General features: G+C 33.3%; 1 protein-coding gene across 2 annotated transcripts in view; it reads left to right on the top strand.

Annotated features, from left to right (window-relative positions):
* Nucleotides 1–22,366, top strand: part of Cdh12 (cadherin 12) — a 219,406-nt gene extending 197,040 nt beyond the window's left edge. For both annotated transcript variants that reach the window (XM_048368150.1, XM_048368149.1), the window contains 5 exons: nucleotides 7,574–7,710; nucleotides 13,340–13,461; nucleotides 16,241–16,358; nucleotides 19,626–19,877; nucleotides 21,807–22,366. In XM_048368150.1, coding sequence (XP_048224107.1) covers nucleotides 7,574–7,710; nucleotides 13,340–13,461; nucleotides 16,241–16,358; nucleotides 19,626–19,877; nucleotides 21,807–22,306 — 1,129 coding nt within the window. In that variant the 3' untranslated portion in view covers nucleotides 22,307–22,366. The remainder of the gene's footprint in view (nucleotides 1–7,573; nucleotides 7,711–13,339; nucleotides 13,462–16,240; nucleotides 16,359–19,625; nucleotides 19,878–21,806) is intronic.
* Nucleotides 22,367–24,356: the final 1,990 nt, after the last annotated feature.

The raw sequence follows: 24,356 nt of genomic DNA, 5'->3' as shown, positions 1-24,356 counted from the left end.
ACAAAAAAACTCTGAGATTGGGTCTCATGAAATTTTGGTCTATAAATGCCCAGAACGACAGTCTTCCGAATCTCAGCATCCTATGTAGATGTTATTATTCTGACTTGCTACAGCAGGCTCCGAAACTATTGTTTGAATCACTTTATTATTTATGACTACAGATTAACTACTGACTTTGAAGAAGACCTCAAACTAATGTTGATAAAATATATTATATTTTAATTAAACTATGCAGAAAACAAATGTATATAAATAGTGCAAAAATGCTAAGTAGATATTAGTGATATTGTGAATTGACTGATTAATATAAGATGGAAAAGGCGATAGGAACTTTTGTGAAATATTAAAGAAAACCTCAAGTGGGAAGTAATTCACTAAGAACGGATGGCAATTTAGCGACCCCAGGAGGAGATAAATGTGTTGCTCTCTGGGAGACTTTGTCCTATTTGACTTTGCCACAGCTACTCTATATTTAGTTTTTAGAACTGTTTAGAGAATTACTCTTCTCAAAGCAATTTTTGTATGAAGACTCATTGCAAGCTAATGGTATTTAGTTTCCATTAATTCCATTTATAGAAGTTAAGATTTGATAGATTCGTTTACAAAAGCATTATGGAAAGGAAAAGAGGAAAGAAACTTTGATAAGAAAACAGATTGTCTAGAATACATTTCGCTACGTCAAATGTTAAAAGCAGATAGAGCATGTTTGCTTGAAAGCTAATTTACGTAAGATTTTTCAACTTCTCTCTAAAGCACTATGGAAATTCCTCAAAAAAGTACACACAGGAACCACCCGATAAGCCAGCAATATTCCTCTTGTACATATATCTAAGAGAACATAGTGAAGGTTACATTGAAGCCTCAACCATGTTAACTGCAGCACTCTTTACCATAGCAAAGATATGAAATCATCTCACATACCTGTAAATAGAGGGATAAAGACATTATGTATATGTACACAATGAGATTTTACTACTCTATTAGAAAGAATAGCCTTGTGCAATTCATAGAAGAATACAAGGGCTGTTACTGTGGCTTACTGGTAGAGTTCTTGCCTAGCATGCGTGAAGCCCTGAGTTAGATTCCAGGTAAACAGAAAAAACCCACAAGTGGTGCTGTCTCACACAGTAGAATGTTAGTCTTGAGGAAAAAGAGGCCAGAGATGTTGTTCAGGCTCTGAGTTGCAAGCCCAGGACTGGTGAAAAATATGCAAATACTTGGACAAAAATTGGATTAAGTGGAAACTATTACATTAGGTAAGTAAGCAGACCAGAGAAACAAACATTGCATGGATCCCTTCACTTATGCTAGATGGTTACTAGTGATGTAGTTGAAATATAGTAGACTCTCTTAGACAACCTAAATAGTATATTCTTTTAGAAAGATTAGATCAATGCCCAACAAAATCTACAGCAGGAAACAGTATATCCAAAAAGCTTGGTGAGATCAAGGGGACAGGGATAGTTTAATGAATGCGGCTGGAGAGGAGGAATACCACCAAGTATTCACTGGATATGCCACAAAATTAAGAAAAGTAAGGGGAGGACTGGGTTGAAGGAGGGTGAGATGGTTGAAGGCAGCAGCAATGATTGATATGTGTTGTGGTCATTACCTACTTTGTTACATGACACCTTCTTTGTACAACTATTTAAAAAGATTATACAAAATGAAAAACAAATAAAAACAAAGATAATGGAAAGCTATAATAATTATTATAAATATATAGATCATATTTCTTCTTCTTTTGAAAGCTGTTTTAAATATTGTACTTGTATTTAAATGGGGAGATTATTTTTATGTATAGTACTATGACTTGAAGATAGGGCCTTAAGCATGTGTGGGACATGTTCTACTACTTGAAGATTGTCTGCGGGCCTTTGCTAGGCATTTTAATTTGTCTGGATGTCCTTGAGCTTTTGTTTGCATTTTACCTTTCCTTGGTTCTCCTTGAAGTTTTGATTCTCCACCACAATTTCTGGAACTGCTACAATTCCATATTTGCCACCATGCCAGAAAAATGTGTGTGTGAGTGTGTGTGTGTGTGTGTGTGTGTGTGTTTATAACCATGGATTTATTAAATCATCATAATTATAATTTATAAGCAGTTTCATTCTTCACTAATTAATAAAAACAATAGAAGCTCTTAGAAATACAGAAGGACTTTTACATCTCTTTAGAGGAAAAATAAGATTGAGAAGAAAGATAAGAGGAAAAGGAAACAAAAAGGCATAGAGAGTCAGTAATATTGTTCAGATTCTCAAGAAAACAGTTTAATTGTTATTGATGATAGAGTAATTACTGTGAAAGTATTTTGCATGGCCAGCATGGTTATTATAAAGATTAGTGAAATAATTGACTGGGATTTACTTTCATTACATTATAGGCCAAAATACTTTTTAAAACATCAATTAAGATAAGAACAAAGCAATTTTGATCTATTAGTCTCACCTGAGGGAAAAAAGAAACTAACAAACAATTACTTCATTGACTTGAACCATTGCTGAAGAATGAGCTGTAATACTTTTAGTGCAATTCTGTATCACAATTCCTATTACTATACTTGGGAATTGGGAGAGGGTCAAAGAAAAGGTGGAATTAGCAGAGAAAATATTATCACATAAATTAAAATAAAAATATAAGAAATATTTACCTAAAGGAGATAATAAAAGTTTTGTAAGACATTTATGAAAATCATTTGCAAAGAAAATTAGTAAACTTTCATTTTAGCAAAAAGCACAAGCAGGATAACCTAAAGTTTAAACTTTCATTTCCACTTAATTATTATGCAGATTTTAAAGCAACAGTCAACATATATTATATGAATTGTTTGTTTAGACCACCAATATTTATTCTTTACTTTTAATTCCATTTATAAACCAAATTTGTATACCTTCACCTAGGCATACATTCTACTTACATTATCTTGTCACTGAAGCAGGTTACCTAGGCCAAGTCAGTTCACATCACAATGTTATATGATTTGCTTCATGTAGATTTAAATCAACATTTAGATTGAAATTCAAACATGGAAATTCCAGAGTAAAGCTGATTCACAACAGGAAGAAATATCTCCTGAAAACAACTTGTGCATTTGATAAGTGCAGCAGATCTTCTCTAGAAAATAAAAACAAAACCACAACAAAACAAAAACCAAAATGACTTAAGCATTTTCTTAATCAATTCATTAATGACTTTCTTCTTACAAGTACTTTTCTCAGAGATTACATTGGTAAAAATGTCCCAAAAGGAAATGTTGATTGTTTCACACAATTGTGATTTAAGCAATTACCAGTTTCATTTTGTCATCTAAAGGTACCAGGACAAGCTGAGGACCTAGTACTAAATCTTAGGTTTCATCAGTGATGAGAAGTCACTGGAGATGTTAGCTATGTAATATAGTCAGGTTCAGCTATATTCAAGAATGACGATTTTTTTCTACAAAGTTTTTTGGTGACAAATCTCATAGAAATCAGCTCTGACCGCCAACAAATTAGGAAAAGATCTTCACTAGCAATGCAGCAGAAACAGGCTTAATAGCCATCATCTACAGAGAGCTCAAGAAACTAATCCCTGATAAACCAGTCACTAACTGGGCAAGGGACCTAAAGAGAGGCTTCACAAAAGAGGAAATAAAAATGGCAAAGAAACATATGAGGAAATATTCACTATCCCTGGCAGTGAAGGATATGCAAATAAAAACAGCCCTGAGATACCACCTTACCCCAGTCATAATGGCCTATATTCTGAACTCAGAAAACCACAAACGCTGGAGGGGATATGGAGAAAGAGGGACCCTACTGTTCTGATGGTGGGAATGTAAACTAGTACAACCACTCCAGAGAGCAGTATGGAGGTTCCTCAAAAAACTCAGCAAAGACATACCCTATGATTCAGCCATACAGCTCCTAAGCATCTGCCCTGAGCAACAGGATCCAAGATACCAGAAGGACACCTGCACCTCCATGTTCATCATTGCACTGTTCACAATAGCCAAGATATGGAAACAACCCAGATGCCCCACTACAGATGAGTGGCTCCCCAAAATGTGGTCCCTGTACACAATGGAATTCTATGCAGTTATTAGAAATGATAAAATAATGGCACTCACAGGGAGACAGACAGTGCTAGAACAAATCGTGTTGAGCAAGACAAGCCTAGAAGAGAGATAAACAGTTCATGATCTCCCTGATATGCAGGTGTTAGAAATAAATAACAAAGAGACACGACAAAGAAAATAGGACTCAAAATACCAATTCACAGGGAGGGAGTCCAAAAAAGGTCAGTCTTGGGAGAAAGGCACCAAAAAGTGAAACAAAAACACTAATTCATATGTACATAAACAAATATCCAGGCTGAAAAGAACTCCAAAGATAAAGAAGCAAAGGACTTCTTTGAAATTAGTCTTAAAATATCTAGAGGCCCTTATACTCTTTGCCTCACATATGGTGAGGAGAATGAGTGGAAAATGGGGGAAAAATACAATAGAGGGGGCCCAACAGTTGCAATGGATGTAGATGAAAGCTAACTAAGCAATTCAAAGGCAATGGGGAAGAGGGAAGAAATGAGAGAAAGAGAAGGAACAGATTACACTAAGAAAAAGGAAAGAAGTGTACATATCACCAGAATTGGAAGGTAATGTTTTCTTGTTTATAATCATTGAGTGAATAAGCATTGTGGACTAGTATGACAATGTCCATCCAGGGGAAGTGCTGTACGCCATAGCTGCTAGCAAACATTAGCAACAGCTCATGGATAAGATAGATTTTTTATATTGAAATGAACAAAAAGTACTAACATTAAGAGAGATATAAATTTTTAACATAAAATTAATATGTATGACTACTCTGAGGTAGCATGTGAATAATCCTATATTATGTTTCCAAAATAATCTCTGGTTATACTGGAAGATGTGATAATTTCCAAACTTAATAAGAGATAAATAGGAATTATTAATTGAACAAAATTCAAATGAATTTGCATGTTGTTCTCCTTATTTCTTATTTCTGTCCCAACATGTTGTATTTATGATATATTTCACTATGAGTAGTTGTAATTTATATTTTCCAAATTTTTGTTAACATTAGACTGAACTACACACATGAAAATTACTAATTAAAGTTGAAATGTATTGGGCTATTCGATGCTGAATATTTACACACACAGATATTCTCACACACACATATGTATGCAACAAATATAAACATTTTATTTTTTCACATTTGGGATCGAACTTAGTTTCTGCACATTGTAAAAAATGACCAACTATTGCTCTAAATTCTCACCATAGTGTCTTATTTTATGTAAGTTCTTCAATTCTAAACATTTAGGAAAACTTAAAACTTTAATTATGACGAGTGTATTCACTATACAAAAACATACTTACATTTTAATTCACTTCACAAATTATTTTATGCAAAAATTAGTTATATGTGAGGTGATACATGTTCTCCAGTGTGCCTTAGACTGGAGTTATCTAGACCTCAGGACATTAATTATTAAAACAAAGAAAATCAGAAAATAATGCTGATTGTCCCCAATAAATCAGTATCAATGCACAACACACACATACACACTCACACACATTCACACACTAGGTGGACAGTAAGCAGGAATAGAATACCTATCTATGCCTTCACTTTTATGCACTATTTAATATTGGGTAGTTTCCCTTGGTACTAAGGTTCAACTTCTTTGTCCTCAGGCAGAGAACACTCTTGGGGTGTGTGTGTGTGTGTGTGTGTGTGTGTGTGTGTGTGTGTGTGTGTGTGTGTGTGTGTGTGATAATTTTTTCTCTATTGGGGATAGAGTTAATTGAACAGAAGTGTTAAGAAAATGGATAATGGAAAAAAATGCTCTCTTCTTCAGAAGACCATTCAAAGGAGAATTAAAGTTATAGTATTATGCTCCCTAACTTTTAAGTTTATTTCATTTATATTTTTGAGAGAATTCCTACAAGACATGCTATTACATTCAAATCACAAAGCTGAACGGCACTTTTCCATCTCTCCTTAAAAAGCTGAGGTATCAAAAACTAACAGCAAGGTATGTACTGTTCCAATAATATTCAGCAACTTTTCATTGAGAAATAAGTTAGTAGCAAATATTGACAAGCTAAGGTATTAAATCTCACTTGTAAAGGAAAGCTATCTTTGATTTTTCTTTGCAGTAACGTGTAAAGCATTAACATTTCAAACAACAAACTTGGCAAAATTATATTTTTTTTCAAAGACACATTCCTTAGCTATCGTTTCAAGGTGAACAAAGGAATTCATGCCTTCCACTTTTCTTTGGCCTGGAAGATTCAAGCAGATGTCTGCCAAGTTATCTGCTTTCAGCCACTGTATCAAATAAGTTCTCTTTGGTTCTCAGGTCAGAATAACACTGCTGATAAATGTGGGCACATCTTTCTTTGCAATTAAAAGCTTTTCCTATAAATAGTTATGTATAAAATTGTTAAGAATACATAATAATGGTAGGGGGGATGGGGGTATGAGGGACAAGGTAACAAACAGTACAAGAAATGTATCCAATGCCTAACGTGTGAAACTGTAACCTCTCTGTACATGTTTTATAATAAAAACTTAAAAAAAGAATACATAATAATGATTATATGATAATTATTATTGACTTTTTTCAAATACCGGCATAAATCTGGAGCTATGTGTAAATGGTGAATTTTTTTTTCACATTTTCATGCTTTACTTTTCTTCTATGTAACGTGTGGAGATTAACTGGGTTCATAAGGCTCTGTAGGAATTAATAAGGTAATGTGCAGAGTAATCATAAACAATATCTAGCCTATGGTAAAGTTTAAAAAACATAGGTCATATTATAATTGAAAAGAAAATTTACTGGTTCATTTGTCTTATATTAAACAAAGTATTAAACATGCAAATTCCATTTAATTCTTCATTTCCTTGATTTTTTTAGCCCAATTATTTCATATAAACAACCATTCTTTATTTTTTGAGCAAGTTGTGTTGACATATAATATAGGGTAATGAGAAATAGTAATTCTTTCATATGTATTTGAACAAAAATATTTTATCAAAGCACTACATCTTTCATTTAGCTTTTCCTTTTCTTTCCAGTGTGTGTGTGTGTGTGTGTGTGTGTGTGTGTGTGTGTGTGCATCCTATCCACAGAACATCAAGATTCCACCTCTGTTTTGGCCTCAGGTTTTCATAGCTGTTTGTAGGTGTCACCCTTTCCCCCACTCCTTTCCACATTCACTGTTGCAGAATTTTTATGGCTCAGAAAAGTTTTAATATTCAGCAGGTTAAGGAAACCCATGGTCAGCTTTAGAATTGTAGTCTCTGCTAAGTTTTCAAGGTGTCAAGACCCTAAAATAATATGAACAGCAGGAGTACTAAATCTTTCATTATTTCCACTTTCCCCTTGAGCATACTGACTTTGCAATAAAGAAGCTGTCATTTACACTCTTCTTTATTGCAAGGTGGGTAATAGCTACAGGAAGGGGAAAAAAAATAAGGAACCATGTCAAGTTAGCTGAACTGCCATTATGATTAATGTGTAATCATTACACATTTGCATCTGCTTTTTTCACATACAGGTACTTTATAGATTGGAAGACGGATGGGGACAGCTACTTTGCAGTAGATGGGACTGAAGGAACCATTGCCACTAATGAATTACTGGACAGAGAAAGCACAGCACAGTATAATTTCTCCATAATTGCAAGTAAAGTTAGTAAGTATGGCATGCACAGAATCAATGTGATACTGCCACTCTGTGGATTTAACACTCTTAAACGAGCCCCTGCTGAGATGTTTTTCATTTTTGGTTTGACAGCTGAGTGCTCTCCTGGGGAAACTATGAAACCTGTTTCTTTTCCTCACAGCGTAAGTCCAGAGAAATTGTGACAACTGCCAGTGAACCCTGTGTGCAAGATTTCATGAATACCTAGAAGGGCCATTCAGTATGTGACCTCTCCACTTTCTACTTCTTACATTCACAAATTCACAGGAGAGCTAAATTTTCTCCCACAAGGTGTTCTTGGGTCTGTTATCATTAAACGTTTGGTTATAGAGAGGAAGATGATAATTCTGTAATGTTTTCTGAAATTGAAGGCAGACATTTAAATGTCATCCTTCTTCCTTGTCTTTCCTTACATTACATTATATTTTAATAAATATAACTGGAATATACAGGAGTTTTAAGTATCATATTTGAGTTATTCAGAATCTATTGGACTGTTAGAAATTTTTCTTTGTATGGACTACTTCTTGTTCCAGATGAGAATCTGTTGAGATAACAAAGACTACACGCCATATCTGCCTGATAGAACAATAAAATGATTACTATATCTTTCTCAAGTAATAGGGTGGAGTAAAAGCAATAATGTTTGACCCTTGATATTCTCATTTTTAAGGAACTGAATCTTCCCAGTACTTCTGCTGTTGTTGCTTTTAAAGTTTTAGAAAGTCCCCTCAGAGTTTCTTATTTTTGTCTTTATATTTTATTCCTTTTACAAATATATAATGCTTTGGCAGCTAATTTTATCTTTCAAAGCATGAAAACTATAAAAATCTGATGAATGTTTTTCCTCAGTTTCAGTTCAGCGATGACATAAATACGGCAGCTTTGTCTTTAATACTGGTGTCTAACCATAGGTACTCAAAAATCACTTCCCACACCACAACGAGGTCCTTAGTCAACTTCCATTATCTTCATGATATTTTATTGGACAATGAGCTTTCATTGTTTTATTTAAATATTTGCATAAAATATTATTTGACTAAAACCTCTTCTATTACTCCTTATCTACTTTATTCCCATTTTGAAATACTTGAGTAATTTAATCATTCTAATTTCATATGTGCCTATGAGGAACTTTAATCATATTTAATTTCTGTCTTCTTGTTTTCCCTTGCCCTCCCAATGAGTCCCCTGCAACATGTTTTACACTCTTGTTTGGTCCTCTGATTCTCAAAAGCAAGTCTTACATAAAAGAATATGTGGTTTCTCCAATATTTATCCAATGTTCACTCTTAAATTTCTTCCCTGCAATATAAGACAGCTAGATAAGGCTGTCATATGAGTGGTAATAAATTGTTGATGATCAGGTGATCATTTTAGTTACACTCTGCCTTCCAAGGATATCAGTAGTCTCTCCAAGGTGTGGTGTGGTGATTTCGAATGTCTACATGAGTCCAATTGAAAGCTGAATGTCATAATGTATTCTCCCTGTCACCCTGAGGGGTGAATATTAAACCAGACATACGCTGTAGATTTCTACCCCAAAACAATGAGACGTAGGAAAATATTATTTTAAACACCTACATTTCAGGGTAGTTCATTAGCTTAACTTCAGAACTAACTTACTAGGTAAGCTCTCTTGCCACTAGGCCATATCTGCTGAATAGTGTTCTGTCATCATGCTCCTGCTTTCTTCTAATGTGCTGTCTCATCCATTGTGAGCTGGGACATGAGATAATCAAGCCTGTTGAGAGAGTCTACTGGAAAAGCTGGACAAACTTGGATGCACAGTTGTGAGATAGCTCCTTTGATTGTTTCCTACTTTCTAGATATTAGAAGCTCCCAGGTAAATCTTTAGCTAGTGATTTTTCATTTACTCTTAAGTAAGATATTACAAACGAAGGATGCTGCTAGATTAAGATATAAATAGAAATGTACCAAAATACAGCAATGCAACAACAAAATCTCTGTATTTGCACAGGGGTCTTTTACATTTCTACAAAAAAAAAAGTAAGAAAAGCAGAACTTACTCAGCATAAATTCCTGTGGAGTGGGAATACCAATTCTCCATTCTGTCAGAAAAGAAGAAAGGAATGAATCACTCTTCTGTCATAAAATGATCATTGCTTTTAGGGATAAAATGGATTGGCACCAAAAGTATTTTTCCTAAAACTAACTGTTTTAATAGTTCCCAGAATCCTGTCTGCATGAGCATTAGACCCCACATTCCTTGTGTAGCAAACATCTGAGAAAGTGAATAGCATGATTTTTTTCAAGTTCATTTCTCTTTTGTGGTGTCCACCTGACCTTGAAGACCTTACCATGTTATTGTGAAGATAATCAGGTGTTATTTAGATTTTCATCTACTGCATGTTTTCTCTCCCTTGCCATTTCGTTTCAAATTAGTGCTTCTTGCTCTTGTACGCTCATAAAAACTGTGTACTTAGATTCATAATCAGAGATATGATAGGGAAATGAAATGTTTGGTGTGTTCTCTAAGGCATTCTCTCGTAGATGTATTCCTGAAGTGTCCCTTCATGGATGGCATCTTTCTTCCTTATAATACTGCATTCCTTCACAATTAAAATTGCTAATCTTCAGTAATTTCATGCTATATTCACACAGGATTTGCAAGGGTTTTCAACTATACAGGCAAAAAAAAATCCTTATAAGATGTTTGACAAATACAGCGAATTTTTTTTGTCTTCCATTATGTTACATAAGACTTACATGAATCACATTATTTTCCCTCTAGTAGTGTGGACATCATATATAACAAATAACCAGAGGCAGTCTCCTCAGCTTCTAATCATGATTGATAAATTGTCTATTTTAAAACACTAATACATGGTACATAATTAACCTTATATTTATATATTTTATATTTATATACTCACAAAATGTGTATATCTTTGTACTAAAAGAAGTTGACATACCTAATTTTTAGATCATGTATGGGTTCTTTGAGTTGTAGCCATGAAAAGTCTCTTTCTACCTAGTGGTTGCCTAGGCTATAAAAACCATAATAATGAAAGGATGGCTGTAAAAATAAGAAAAAAATAAGATCCACTCTCTCTTTGAGGAAAATGGAGCTTCAAGCCATTCATGAAATGGAATAAAGGTTAATATTTTATAATGGAGTAAGTGTCCTTTATATTCAAAAGTTTCAATGTTTTAAATTGAATTGATCGTTTGATTGCTTTCCTGTCATTATGGTAGCATACCTGTTGCTCCAAATTCTGATCCTACATTTTTTTTTTATAGTAACACAAGTTAGGAAGATCTATCTAGGAAGATCAAGTTATAAGCATTAGGAATGCTAGAAACCGTTCAGAACTATGACTTAGAACTGTGATTCCCATATAAGCATGTCTAAAAGTGATGCCTTTAGTTCATCATTTGCTTGCTGTTTCTGTAATTCCTTTTCCCTTCAACGGATCAGATGAGCTTATATATAAGATAAATCCAACTATGATACTGACTAGAAATGTTGGAGATGAACTTTGTAAATTGTAGGGGAGGGAATGTGGAATGGTAAGTGGAGATAAAGGATGGAGGGAGTAACAGTGTTTAAAAAGAAATGTACTCTTTGTCTTACTTATGTAACTGTAATCCTGCATTTCATCACCTTTACAGTAAAAAAAAAAAAATAGTAGTGATGCCAATCTGATATTCTTAAAGTGGATATCTAATGGATTTCCATGACTATTCAAGGGCCCTTCACTGGATTTCAGACCTCTTAAGGAAGTCCAATGGGTAGAATACCAAATATCTGTATTTAAAATAAAGATGCTAAATATATATCATTTGATACTTAACGTTTCTACAATAAGATCTAATAGTGGATATTTATTTGGTTTCAATGCTGCTTACATAAAAACATTACTCATATTCTGATGTATTTAACTACTGCCATTGATCAAACCAGGCAGCAGAACAGAAATATCATCACAGTGAATGAATAAAAAATTAATGGCCCAAACTTGCTGTACCAGGAACAAATTTATATAAGTACACCATATTGCAGATTGCACGGGCATACAATTTGGTCCTGACCCTTCTATAAAATCTGCAGGTGAAATGAAATGTTACAATGATTGAACAGATTTCAATTAATTAAAAATCAGTCATTAATACTATTGCTGCAGTTGGATGTCCAAATTATCTTATTATAATTCTGATCATTATTTTACGCATTGCTACTTGACTGTTTTTATGATAGTAACCTTGAGAATTTAGAAGAGAGCAAAATTTTCAAAGAATAACTCATTTAAATTATCAGAAAGTTTTTACAGACCAATATTTCTAATATAATTTAATATTTCTATAACAAATAAAATTAGATAAAAATAATTACTAATAATATCATTAAGATTATAATACATTTATGCTTATAGAATAAACAAATCACATCCAAATATTATTTGACTATATTAATTATCCAGTAAAATGGGTTTCATTTGTTCTGAAATAATTGATTTATGTATGTGAGTTGCAATTTAGACCTGGGGACAGATGTTAAATTTACATTTCAAGAAAATAACATTAATGTCTCAAATGTTCCCAGAGAAACATTTGCTTGATAAAATAGCTCCAAAATTATTTTAAAACCATTTACATGTAATAGGAAATTCTTAGAATAATTCTATTTAAAGAAGAAATATCGCTGCCTTTGAAGACATTCCCTCCTCAACTTTGATGAAATTAAAGTCTATTCCTGGACAAAAGTAAAGTGAGCACTAACTTCCCATGTGTCCTCACTTGGATGTAAAGTAAAAATTAGAGAATGAGCCTTCATTTTAAATCATATAATTGTGTTAAAATTGAAATTATAATTATCCTGTAGACCATTTTCAAGTAGCTCTGGAAATGGAAGATAGTATTTTGTAAAGTGAGCATGTATTGTATAGTATTTAATTAAGTTTATGAATTCACTTTTCTTCAACAAATGAGAGGGATGTGGATACAAAGTCAGTAAACTGTGCTAGAACCTGTGAGGGTAGAGACACCTTGCACAAGTGATAGTGCTTTCTATGCTATAAAAAACTACTCTTTAACAAATTGCTTTTTATTCTTTTGCATTTTCTGCAAGTAATCTAAGGATATATGCCAGAGTTTTTAATCCATATTTAATTGTACTTCCTAATTTTCATTTATGTAAGCTCACTTTTATTCTTCCATTATCTATCACTCTTTTCAGGAGAAAGTTCTAAGATAAGTCATCTTTAGAGTACAATTTAAATATTTCAGATATCCTACATACTAAAATATTTGTGGGCACAATAAATAAATACTATCTCTAACAAGAAAAATGTCACTACTGTTAGAGATTGATTCTGGGAACTTGAAAGATGGCTAAGAGTTGGGCTTGGAAATCGATATATTTATGATATAATAATAGGTGATAAAGATTGGACCTGAGAGTGTGTGTTGCCTCTTCTCTGAGGGTTAAACATCCCTGACCCATTTACCCTTCCTCTGATCCCTTCGCTGTTAATTTCTCAGGGAGTTTTCATTGAGGATATGTTTATTCCTTTTGCAAGCTAATTTAAAGTATGCTTTAATCGAGAAACCATAAATATTGACTTTATAATAACTTACTTTTTTATTTTCTCAATAGGCAATCCGTTATTAACAAGCAAAGTCAACATACTCATTAATGTCCTAGATGTCAACGAATTCCCACCAGAAATTTCTGTGCCATATGAAACAGCTGTGTGTGAAAATGCTAAGCCAGGACAGGTATTTTGTGGATATTGCTCATTAAATGTACATAAAGCCACTGTGTGTGTGTGTATATTTTAGTGTCTAAGTACTATCATGAATGCTTGTATGTGTACAGATTTATCTTATTAGATATCTTCATACAATAAACTTCTGGAGGAATTGAATCAATGTGAATTAGTGGTAAATGAATATGAAGATAATACAATAGGGAAAATTCTATGGGTATTTAATCATTTTTTGATTAAAGTTTTATATTATGGATACTACTATGAAATTTCTAGTGAGCCTGAGACCTTACACTCTCATTAAGGAGAACGTGTTTTGTTTTTCCCCTGATGGCTTTCCTTCTTTGCTCATGTGCTTCTATAAAGGGCACAGCAAAATTCTTTAGCCTACTGAAGCCTATAGCTTGATTCTCTAGTAGAGTTGAGGGCAGTATGTGATATTCAAGAATTTCTGAAATACATTATATTTATTGCTTTAAATAAATTGAATTTTGTGTATGTAAACAGAGTAATGAGGAATTGAGTACATTGAGAAAGAGTTCATTTCCATAACACATGGAAGTTTTAATATTACACTAAGAAACACCAATGTACAAAGCATAGCCCATGCATCTTCTTTGAATTTTGAATTTCAAGCTGTGGGGAATATAGACACACTTTGTATTTGACCACAGTCATTGTGTTTGTGGCCTAAGGACTATGCATTGTAGCCACTAATAATATTGCATTATGCTTGAATATGTGTACATGTATGTATGTGATCCATCATCTGCCTATTCATCTGTAGCTGTTGTCTATCTTTATCGGTTTATCTGTTTATTCCAAATCTGTCTGTTTGTCTGTCTGACTATCTATCTATCTATCTATCTATCTATCTATCTATCTATCTTTCTATCTATCTTTCTATCTATCTATCTATCTATCTATCTATCTATCTATCTATCTATCTGTCTGTCTGTCTGTCTGTCACCTATCCATATATAAACTACCTGTTTGCAAAAGAGAGAAATATATAAAGAAAACTGACATTACTTAGATAAATGGACAATTATTCGTGAGTTGTTCTTTTTTTTTGGGGGGGGGCAGTAACTCCAGCCAGCAGTTATCAGGTGTCAGTACAAAATAAAGTTTTCATACCTGTATGATATAAAAGACTTTTCTATATTCTGAAATTCTATCCCTTTTACCTGTGTTGAAAGTAAAAATCTGTAATTTAATAAGTGATCCCCACTCGTAACAGATACAATAAATTCCCATAAAATGTGTGAACCAGGTGTTGGTTCCTATACAATACACAGAACATTATGAGAGAAATAATGCAATGAGAGGCCACTGCTATCAGTGAAAGAAAGCTGAAGGTTTCTGTTGTTTAGTTTTGCTTTACTTTTTCTTAAGGATAAATCTATTTGGAGAGTCCAAATTGCCACATTTCATGATCTAGCTTTTTTTTCTTTTCTTTTTTTGGCCTGTCTTGGGGCTTGAACTCAGTCAGGGCTTATGTGCTGTCTCTGATCCTCTTTGAACACAAGGCTAATGCTCTACCACTTGTACCACAGCATTATTTCCAGGTTTTTCTGAGTAGTTTATTGTGGAGAAGAGTCTCACTGACTTTCCTGCCAAGGATGGCTTTGGACTTCTTATCTCTGGATACATATATGTGTTTCTCATAAGTGCATACACCTATCTGTGTATATAGATATCTGTCATTTAGGTAGGTTATAGTCGTCAAACTGGATTCTAATTAGAGATGAAATATGGTAGATAAACTCCAAGTTTCATTACATTTGTTGAAGGTAATATTATGCATTCTTTGCAAACAGGGAGCAGGATGGTATATGTGAAATATAAGTCCTTCTTCTCGCAATTTTAAAATATCCCAAGAGTGTTTTCTATGACCAAAGAACCCTGCCCTTTCCCATACACATGGCTGAAATTCTGACTGACAAAGAATTATTGGTAATATTAATTAAAAACTCTGAAACCTAAAAATGAGGGAGGCTATAACAAGTCTGACAAGAAATGTACCCACTACCTTATGTATGTGACTGTAATCCCTCTGTACATCACCATGACAATAAGAAATAAAACAGTCTCAAACTGTTAAAAAAAATCTACTGTCGAGTATTCAGAAATTGCCTTTGGTTTACAGATTAAGACAATACAATTGAAGTAACCAAATTTTGTCAATAATATATATATATAATATATACTCACAAGTAAGGAAGAATTTTGAAATAAATATAATAGTGCCTTCTAATAAAAAAGAATTATGAACACATAGTTTGTTCTAGCCCATATGGAAAATTAATATAATATATAACTTGCATTTTTATTATTTTATTATTTATGAAAATAAACATTCCCACAAGATTCAATATTTTAAAATTCTGCTCCTCCAAGGCTTTTGGGTCACGGGATAATGTGTTTGCAGTTAATGTATTCACATTTCGCCTAGAAAGCATTAATTTCATGTAATTTAAAGGGCAAGCAAGTACAATTTAATTTGATTTTGCTTGTTAGAGTGGATTCTCAATGCTGGTAAGGTTTTAGTTACATAGGTATTGATTTAGAATTTACCCATGTCCTGTAATTGTACTGACCATTACTACCTGTAACTGTTTAAAGAATTATTTATTAAAAAATTGTGTAATTGGTTCACTGGTATTGATTTAAAAAGGGTCATTTGTGTCTACTTGCATGCTTCATTAAATAAAGTTATTTACCTGGTACATAAAGTTCCCCTGTGAAGCTGATGACTGACTTCGAATTTATTCTGAACATGCTTTCAGATAATTCAGATAGTCAGTGCTGCGGACCGAGATCTTTCTCCTGCCGGGCAGCAATTCTCCTTTAGATTATCTCCTGAGGCTGCCATCAAACCAAACTTTACGGTCCGTGACTTCAGAAGTAAGTATTACCTCTTATATATTAACCTATGCTCATATAGCTTTGTCCAATTATACAAAGAGAAATAAAAGTCAATTGTTTTCCTAAAAGTACTCAATTCAATAAAATATTCAATAAATTTATAATAAACTCCAAATCCTTTGACTAGTGGTAAGTCATTTCATCTGTACAGACTATCTAATAGGGCAACTTGCTTGCTTTATTAAAATCGAACAAACTCTTCATGATGCATGGAAATAGAAATCTCCCTAGGATACTGGATATATCATTAGCCCCACCTGGCAGGGCTTGTTTGTACAGATCAGTAATTGTGCATTAACTACTTTATTTGAGTTACACACAGAGAAACACTGGTTAGAACTGTAAGATTGTAATGAGAATGGTACAGGCTTTCATTCTCACACATAATGCCTAAATGACTGGTAAATAGTGGGTTTCACTGTAGTAGATAATGACAATAGCTCTCACATTCACTCATAAACTTTCTCAACCATTCCTACTGCTACTGTTTCTGAGACAACAGCTACCACAACATCAACAATGAAAGCACATAGAACACTGGTGTAGAAATATAGATGCTCCTCAATTTGATGGTAGAATTATATTGTGATAATGACATCAAGAAACTGTAGTGATAATGACATCAAGAAACTGTAGAATAGCCATAGTTGAGAATGTGTTTAAGTCATCTCACTCATTGAATACAAAAGCTAAACATGTCTTAAAGCTAAGCATGTCTTAAATGTTTTCAGAACATTTTTGATCAGTTATAGTTGAGCAAATTATAATAAATTTCCCAATAGATTATTTAACTTACATGAAATTTCATCCTAATGTAAAAATATATAGTGGCTGTATATCAACATGATAGGTTCATATCGATATAAACACAATATACCATAAATTGAACAGTCAGGAAGTGTCTATTTTAAGGTTTAAGTGCATTTTGTTCAATTGTGCTTACTAGGATAATTCTATGACTTTTGGTATTTTATCTTCCAAGTTTCCATATTCTATAAGACACAGATTAGTTTTACTTCCTATAATATTAATTAATGAAAATTCAAAGTTTAAAAAATTCTACATTTGAAGAACAAATGAAAAAATGATGAGATCTGATAATGAGACAGTAAAATAAATCAATATGCCTAAGAATACATAATTAATATGATTTTTTAATAAATAAAATAACTGTGTCCCACATTATGTGTTGAAGGTAGCTATAGGGGTTTGATCAATTCAGCATCCCACAGTAAAAACTTTTGTTATTTAAAAACACACAGGTTTTATCGATGTGGGTGAATTGTCCAGCATTAAGTTGGAATAATACCCATGAAACTGGTGTCCAAGACATGTGTAACTTTCTTGGTATTCTAGTGATAAATAAACAAGAGGACAATTTAGAATTCAATGAGTTTAGAATATATTATTTATATATTTATTTATTATGGTTTCACATGGCATGCTGATAATAATTACAACAGTGGTATAACTCTTGTGTCCATAACATGGAGTTCATTTCACTTGGCATCTTATGTGATCATATGGGGGTGGCTATTGGATATAGTATCCTCAGGTTTACATTTTAGAAAGACGAGTCAGGGTGCTGTATGGAAATGTTATTACAGTGAGACAGTGAGTTTTGTTGCTTTCCTTCAGCTACTTGCAATGAGCCATGACATGCTGAAGGCTCAAGGTAGCCACAGGAAGTCCCTCACCTTTCCATCTCTTTTGCTATCAGAAATACTTTTTCCAAGATGAATCTAATTTAAGAATTTGTAAAAAAAATCATCTGTCATCTTAATTTACTGGTACTCAATTTTGAAATATCCTTTGTGAAACAGTTACAAATTAGTCACAAAAATACCTAATCATACCTAATAACTTTTCAAGATCTTTCCAATGATATTTAACATAAGCAAGCTGCCTAAATTCCAGAAGCAGAGTCAAGACTAGATGAGTAGCATAGTGGCATGTAATTGAAATATACTTGATAATAAGTAACACCGTTTTCAATTTTTACTTGATATTCAAGTCTGCATTATGCATAGTTTCATTAAACTACATGCTGTTACTAAAAGTTCTGTTTGTAGAAATAGTATAAAATTAAATGCATATTATGCAACAAAATTTTATGCATAGGAATAGAAAGATAAATACATTAATAGTAAATAAAATTTCAGTAGAAATATTAATTCTATTTATGCAATATAGAATTAACATCAATGTAGATTTTTATGGCTATGTTTCAAGAGTGAATGTCATTGTTGATTTAACTAGAATTACAATGAACTACTTTCTAATTACATAAAAAAGTGATTTCTATGAGTCATTGTGTTTAGATCTTTGAATTTTTTTTTACATTGTTATCATCCCATTTTTTTAATTCTAGCTGAGGAGGAAAAAGTGCAAGCGTATATATGCCTCCATACATAAAGAGCTCCGTCAACTCTTGAAATTCATGAGAGATTGATTTCAGGAACCCTGTATCCCCATGAATGCAAAATTTATAGATGCTGTCTTTTAATAAAATGTTGCAATGAATATTGTCCTGTATATTTAAAGTCATACTTTACTACTTATAATATTTCAACATAAATGTTATGTAAATAAGTATTGCTTAGGGATTGATGACAGAAAAAATCTGCATGTGTTCATTCCAGATTTAAAAAATGTGTATGTAATGTATGTTTCTAAATCCTGTGTTTACAAAAGTCCACTGTTCATGTATGTATATATATTCACATATATGTATACATAAACATATTTTATATATATACATATGTGCTCCCATACATGCACAATTTTATATTTGCATATACATGCAAAACATATAGAAAGAGAACAAGTCTATCTGCAAGTGTAATGAGTTTTAGTGTTTCCAGTAAAAACTTTGTAAGATACTCTACAGACATGATTTGTAGACATTTTCCTAATATATGTGAGAAGTTCAAGTATTTTCCCTCAATCAGACTTTCTCAAAAAAAAACATGGGGGAACAAAAAACATCTTAGAAACCATTCCATGGTCTTTCTGAATAGAAATTTAAATTATCACACTTGATAATATCAATATGGTTTCTTTTCCTAAGGATTATCACTTTGCATTCGGTTGCATTTTCCAGCTTTCATCATGATAAAAGAAATAATTACAAAGATGCATGCTACGGAGTTAAGCAAAGCTTTGTACACTTAGCTGCCACGTTTAAGATAACGTTCATAGAAGAAGTACATCCTTGCCATGGTTCATAGATATTATGTTTTGTAGATAACACAGCTGGAATTGAAGCCAGAAGAAATGGATACAGCCGCAGACAGCAAGAGTTGTATTTCCTTCCTGTTGTAATTGAAGACAGCAGCTACCCTGTCCAGAGCAGTACAAACACAATGACTATCAGGGTTTGTAGATGTGACTCCGATGGCACCATCCTGTCTTGTAATGTGGAAGCAATTTTTCTACCTGTAGGACTTAGCACCGGGGCTTTGATCGCAATCCTCCTATGCATTGTTATTCTCTTAGGTGGGTTTTAGGATTTAGTCTCTGTCTATCTCTCTTGCTTCTTCTCTCTTTCCTCTACTTTCTTCCTTAAGTTATCATGCAAATGTTTTTCTTCACCGAGCTGTTGGTTCTCATTAGAAGATGACCTATATGTATCATATTACATTTTTATTGAACAATTTGTGTTTAATATCTCAAAAACAGTATCATCAAGATGTTTTTGGTCGCTGATGGGTTTTTAGTATTTTTTACTTTTGCAGCAGTGGAGTTCTTCCATTTCCAGTTTTAACAATGATATCGCAATTCATTTTACATTCCAGTCATTATACTGCCTAATAGCATCTACTGTAATATAATTTTCAAAAATATCCTTTGATAAATGATAATCTCAGAATCCAGTTTAGTAAGCAAGGAAAGAAAAAGTAAAACCTAAATCCAATTAGCATGCAAAGAAATGGTCAATTTACTTTCAGTAATTCTTCTTCCGCTTTTTTTTCTATCTTATCACATAAATATTCTAGCATTCTAAAGCATAACAATTGCCCTGCAAAGGAATGGGACTAAAATAAATGTGTTCTGTAACACTTTTGTGTGATTGGATGTAGTTCTGTGCTACCATAATCTCTGGTCAGCTTTTCCATTTAATTTAAGAATTCGTTTCTAAACCAACAGAAATACAGATTTAAAAAAAAAAAATTGGCATTCATCTGCTTAAAAACAGTTACTAAAAAAACAGAACCAGTTATTATATGGAATCCATTTACATATATGTATATTCTCTTTAACTAGAGATATTTAACAAATAGTATATTTGCTTCTACATCTAGAATAGAAAACATGATTGTAATCTAAGTGCTAGGATGGATGCATGGATTCAGTAAGTAGGTTATAGTTTGTAGAAAGTATTCTGACAGTAACAGGCAGTTTGACTAAGAGAGTGAACTTTTAGTCTAATTTGCATGAAGTATATATCAATTCCACACGAGTAAACTCTGTACACACAATAACATTTACCTCCAATTGATTCAAATTTTATTGTGGAGGAAGAAGGAACAGATAGATTTTTCTAATCTTATATTTTTCATCACTTTCTAATTTGATGACGGGATTTTTCCAGATGTTGTGCTCAACCCAACTCTTTTTCCTTTTGTCTATTCCCACTGTTGGGGAGGGAGTTCAATGGAGCAAAGCTGGACACCAGCTTCATAATGTTTGTCTCCACTCACACATAGAACAAATGAACAATGTTGAGTCAACCTGTACCCAACAGATATTACGAAAGTGAAAGCTTATGAAAATATCTCAAAATATTATCTTGCTTCATGAAGTTAGCCTGAATACCAGTCATGCTGTTTAGAACATATTCAAAGATGGCCAGCCACTTAATTAAAACAGCGATCTTATGTGATGTAATTAGTAGAACTAAGGTTCTTAAATTCTGTATTATTATTTTCTTTCTATCTCATTTTCTTACCTCCTCTTTTTCTCTAATTTATTGCTCATAAAATTGTCTCAAATAAAATTTTGTAATTTCTATAAAAATACAGAATATCAGTGCAGAAGAATATAAAAAGGAAGTCAGCTATGAGTTGTATTTATCTGTTACAGAGTATAATAAATATTGGAAAGGACTGTTTCACTGTTTTATATTGTTAATATTACTATTATTTTCCCTTTTATTTTTTGTTGCACTTTATTTGCACTTTATTCAACATCACAGGATTGCTATTGATATTGTGAATAAATTTCCTTGGTTTCTTGTGACAATTTGAAAATATAACTACTGCTAGATAATAAACAATAGAATTATAGATGCATGATCTCATTGATGAGCACTTATTTACTTAAAAACAGTAGGAAGTCATTAAGACAGCACTGATTAGTTTTTGAGGAAAGAAGAGATGCTAGCTCTGCTTGCTTTCTCAACTTGCAACTTTTGTCTCCTCTTAGCCATAGTTGTGTTGTATGTAGCACTGCGGAGGCAGAAGAAGAAGGACACCCTCATGACCTCTAAGGAAGACATCAGAGACAACGTCTTCCATTATGACGATGAAGGAGGTGGGGAGGAAGACACCCAGGCTTTTGATATTGGGGCTCTGAGAAATCCCAAAGTGGTTGAAGAGAACAAAATCCGCAGGGATATAAAACCAGAATCTCTCTGTTTACCTCGTCAGAGACCACCTGTGGAAGACAACACAGACATAAGGGATTTCATCAGTCAAAGGCTGCAGGAACACGACATGGACCCAGCTGCACCCCCATACGATTCCTTGGCCACCTATGCCTACGAAGGCAACGGGTCGATAGCAGAGTCCCTCAGCTCCATAGACTCTGTCACTACAGAGACTGACCAGGACTTTGATTATCTGACAGACTGGGGACCCCGCTTTAAGGTCTTGGCAGACATGTTTGGTGAAGAAGAGAGTTATAACCCTGATAAAGTCACTTAAGGGAGAAGTGAAAGCTGACATACAACGGAGAGGAGAAACTTTTAACAAAAGAAGCAAGTAGAAATCACTACACACACACACACACACACACACACACACACGCGCGCGCGCGCACACACACACACACATACACTCTTATGTAGGGCAAGATTCCTTCGATTATCTGGTTTTTAGCAAGTTGTTACATTCATCATCTTGTCAGTTTTGGCTTATTGTGCCAACAAAAGGTAAACCCTATGATATGTTCTTAGTTTTGTTTTGTTATTTCAGAAACACACTGAGACAAGCTCAGGCCTATTAAATATAATTTACTGACATGACAACCTAGAATGAAGACAGCTTTGTGGCATCACGGTGGAAGAGTGATAGATTTTTCTTAATTCCACTAAAGTGCCTATTGAAACTCTTATCATTTAAAGTTGTGTACCCTACACTCTGCTGTGATGGCGTTGAAGGATTCAGAGATGAAGAGGAAAAGAAAGAATGAGCAATAGCAACCTGCTAACTGTTCTCATGCCTACTGAGGAAATAAGAGGTCATTGGAACTCCATCTTCTTATAAATCAAATTTTTTTCTTTTATAGACTGTAAACCAGAACATATCTGCTTTTCCTACCCTTTCAGAAAGTGGAAACAAATGTGATAATATCCAATTCAATATATAAGTCTTGATCTTAACCTACATTCATATTAAAAATGTCAATTAAAATGTTACCTTTTCCAAAAAATAAAGTTTTCCAAAAGCAATTGGAGAAAAAAAAATTCCTCTTTATAAAGAGAGGCCTCAGGGCTCAAATTCACATTAAAATAAATATCTGTTTTGCTTAATTCTCTACTGGTGTGTGGAAATTGCTTTTAAAATGCCATTGGCTTATTTGACCCTATAGTCATAGATACAATTTCATTTCCTGTATCTAGGAAAGTTGCTAAGTTGAAAGAGGTGCTATTAATCAAAACTGTACATAAATATGTTAGAAACCTACTAAAGTTTCTTGCGATTTGGTACAAAAAAAAGAAAATACATATAAAACAGTATATATAAGATTTATAATCTATGTACACATATTTATTATGTAATACTGGATAAATAAAAGCATGGAATTCTGAAAGCAAATCCCAATGACCAAATCTTTAAGGAATTGCACAGCACATATCAAACATCTTACTCATTTCTTAGGTAATGTGACATCAACTCTGTTATTACCCACATGCAGGAGTTTAGCATTTTGCTTTACTCTCTCACCTACAACAATCTTCATGTACTTCACATGATTTTACCTAAAACACTCTGTTAAAAAGCTTTTAAATTCAATGCAATTTTTAAAGAAATACTAGCATAATAAACTGAATGAATTCAAATTACATGCAATTGCATTGTAATGTGTAGAAATGCACATAACTCAGCACATGCAAACTTACTATAAAGTAATATAGTTTCTCAATTTTGTATATATACAGTGACTATGGGTCCATTCAGTAGATGTGGCTAATATATTACTACCTAATATATCTATGGATGCATTTAGGTGTGATTAATATCTGGCTATATCTTTAACTTATTAATGAGTATGCTAATTATTTGCACCATTGCACAGATAAATATTTACACATTAGAATATCAGTTATGAGTAAGCAGAATTTTCTCTGCATTCACTCATGAATGTTTCCTTTAAAATTACCTAATGGAGATGCATGCAGTTGCAATGGACAAACTTAGACCTGTTTTCCTTGTCTTTTCTGGTGTCTCCCAATTTCACATTTTCACTTCTCCTTATTAAGAGACTCTTGACCATGTTTTTCTATCTATTTGCCCCTGATTTAATATGTGTGTGCACGTGCTCACATACACACATGCAAATGTGCACACAGTGGTTCTACGACTTGTACTCATTGCCTGGGTAGCATTTTTGAGCTTTTTCTGCTCAAGGATAGTGCTCTGCCACCAGAACCACTGCTGACAGATAATTGGAGGTAAGAGTTTGCTGGACTTCCTTGCCTAGGCTGGCTTCTAATCACTGCCTTCAGATCACAGCCTCTTGAATAGGTAGGGT

This window comes from Perognathus longimembris, chromosome 19 (genome assembly GCF_023159225.1).
Source record: "Perognathus longimembris pacificus isolate PPM17 chromosome 19, ASM2315922v1, whole genome shotgun sequence".
Classification (NCBI taxonomy): domain Eukaryota; kingdom Metazoa; phylum Chordata; class Mammalia; order Rodentia; family Heteromyidae; genus Perognathus; species Perognathus longimembris.
This window is presented reverse-complemented; position numbering and strand designations above follow the sequence as displayed.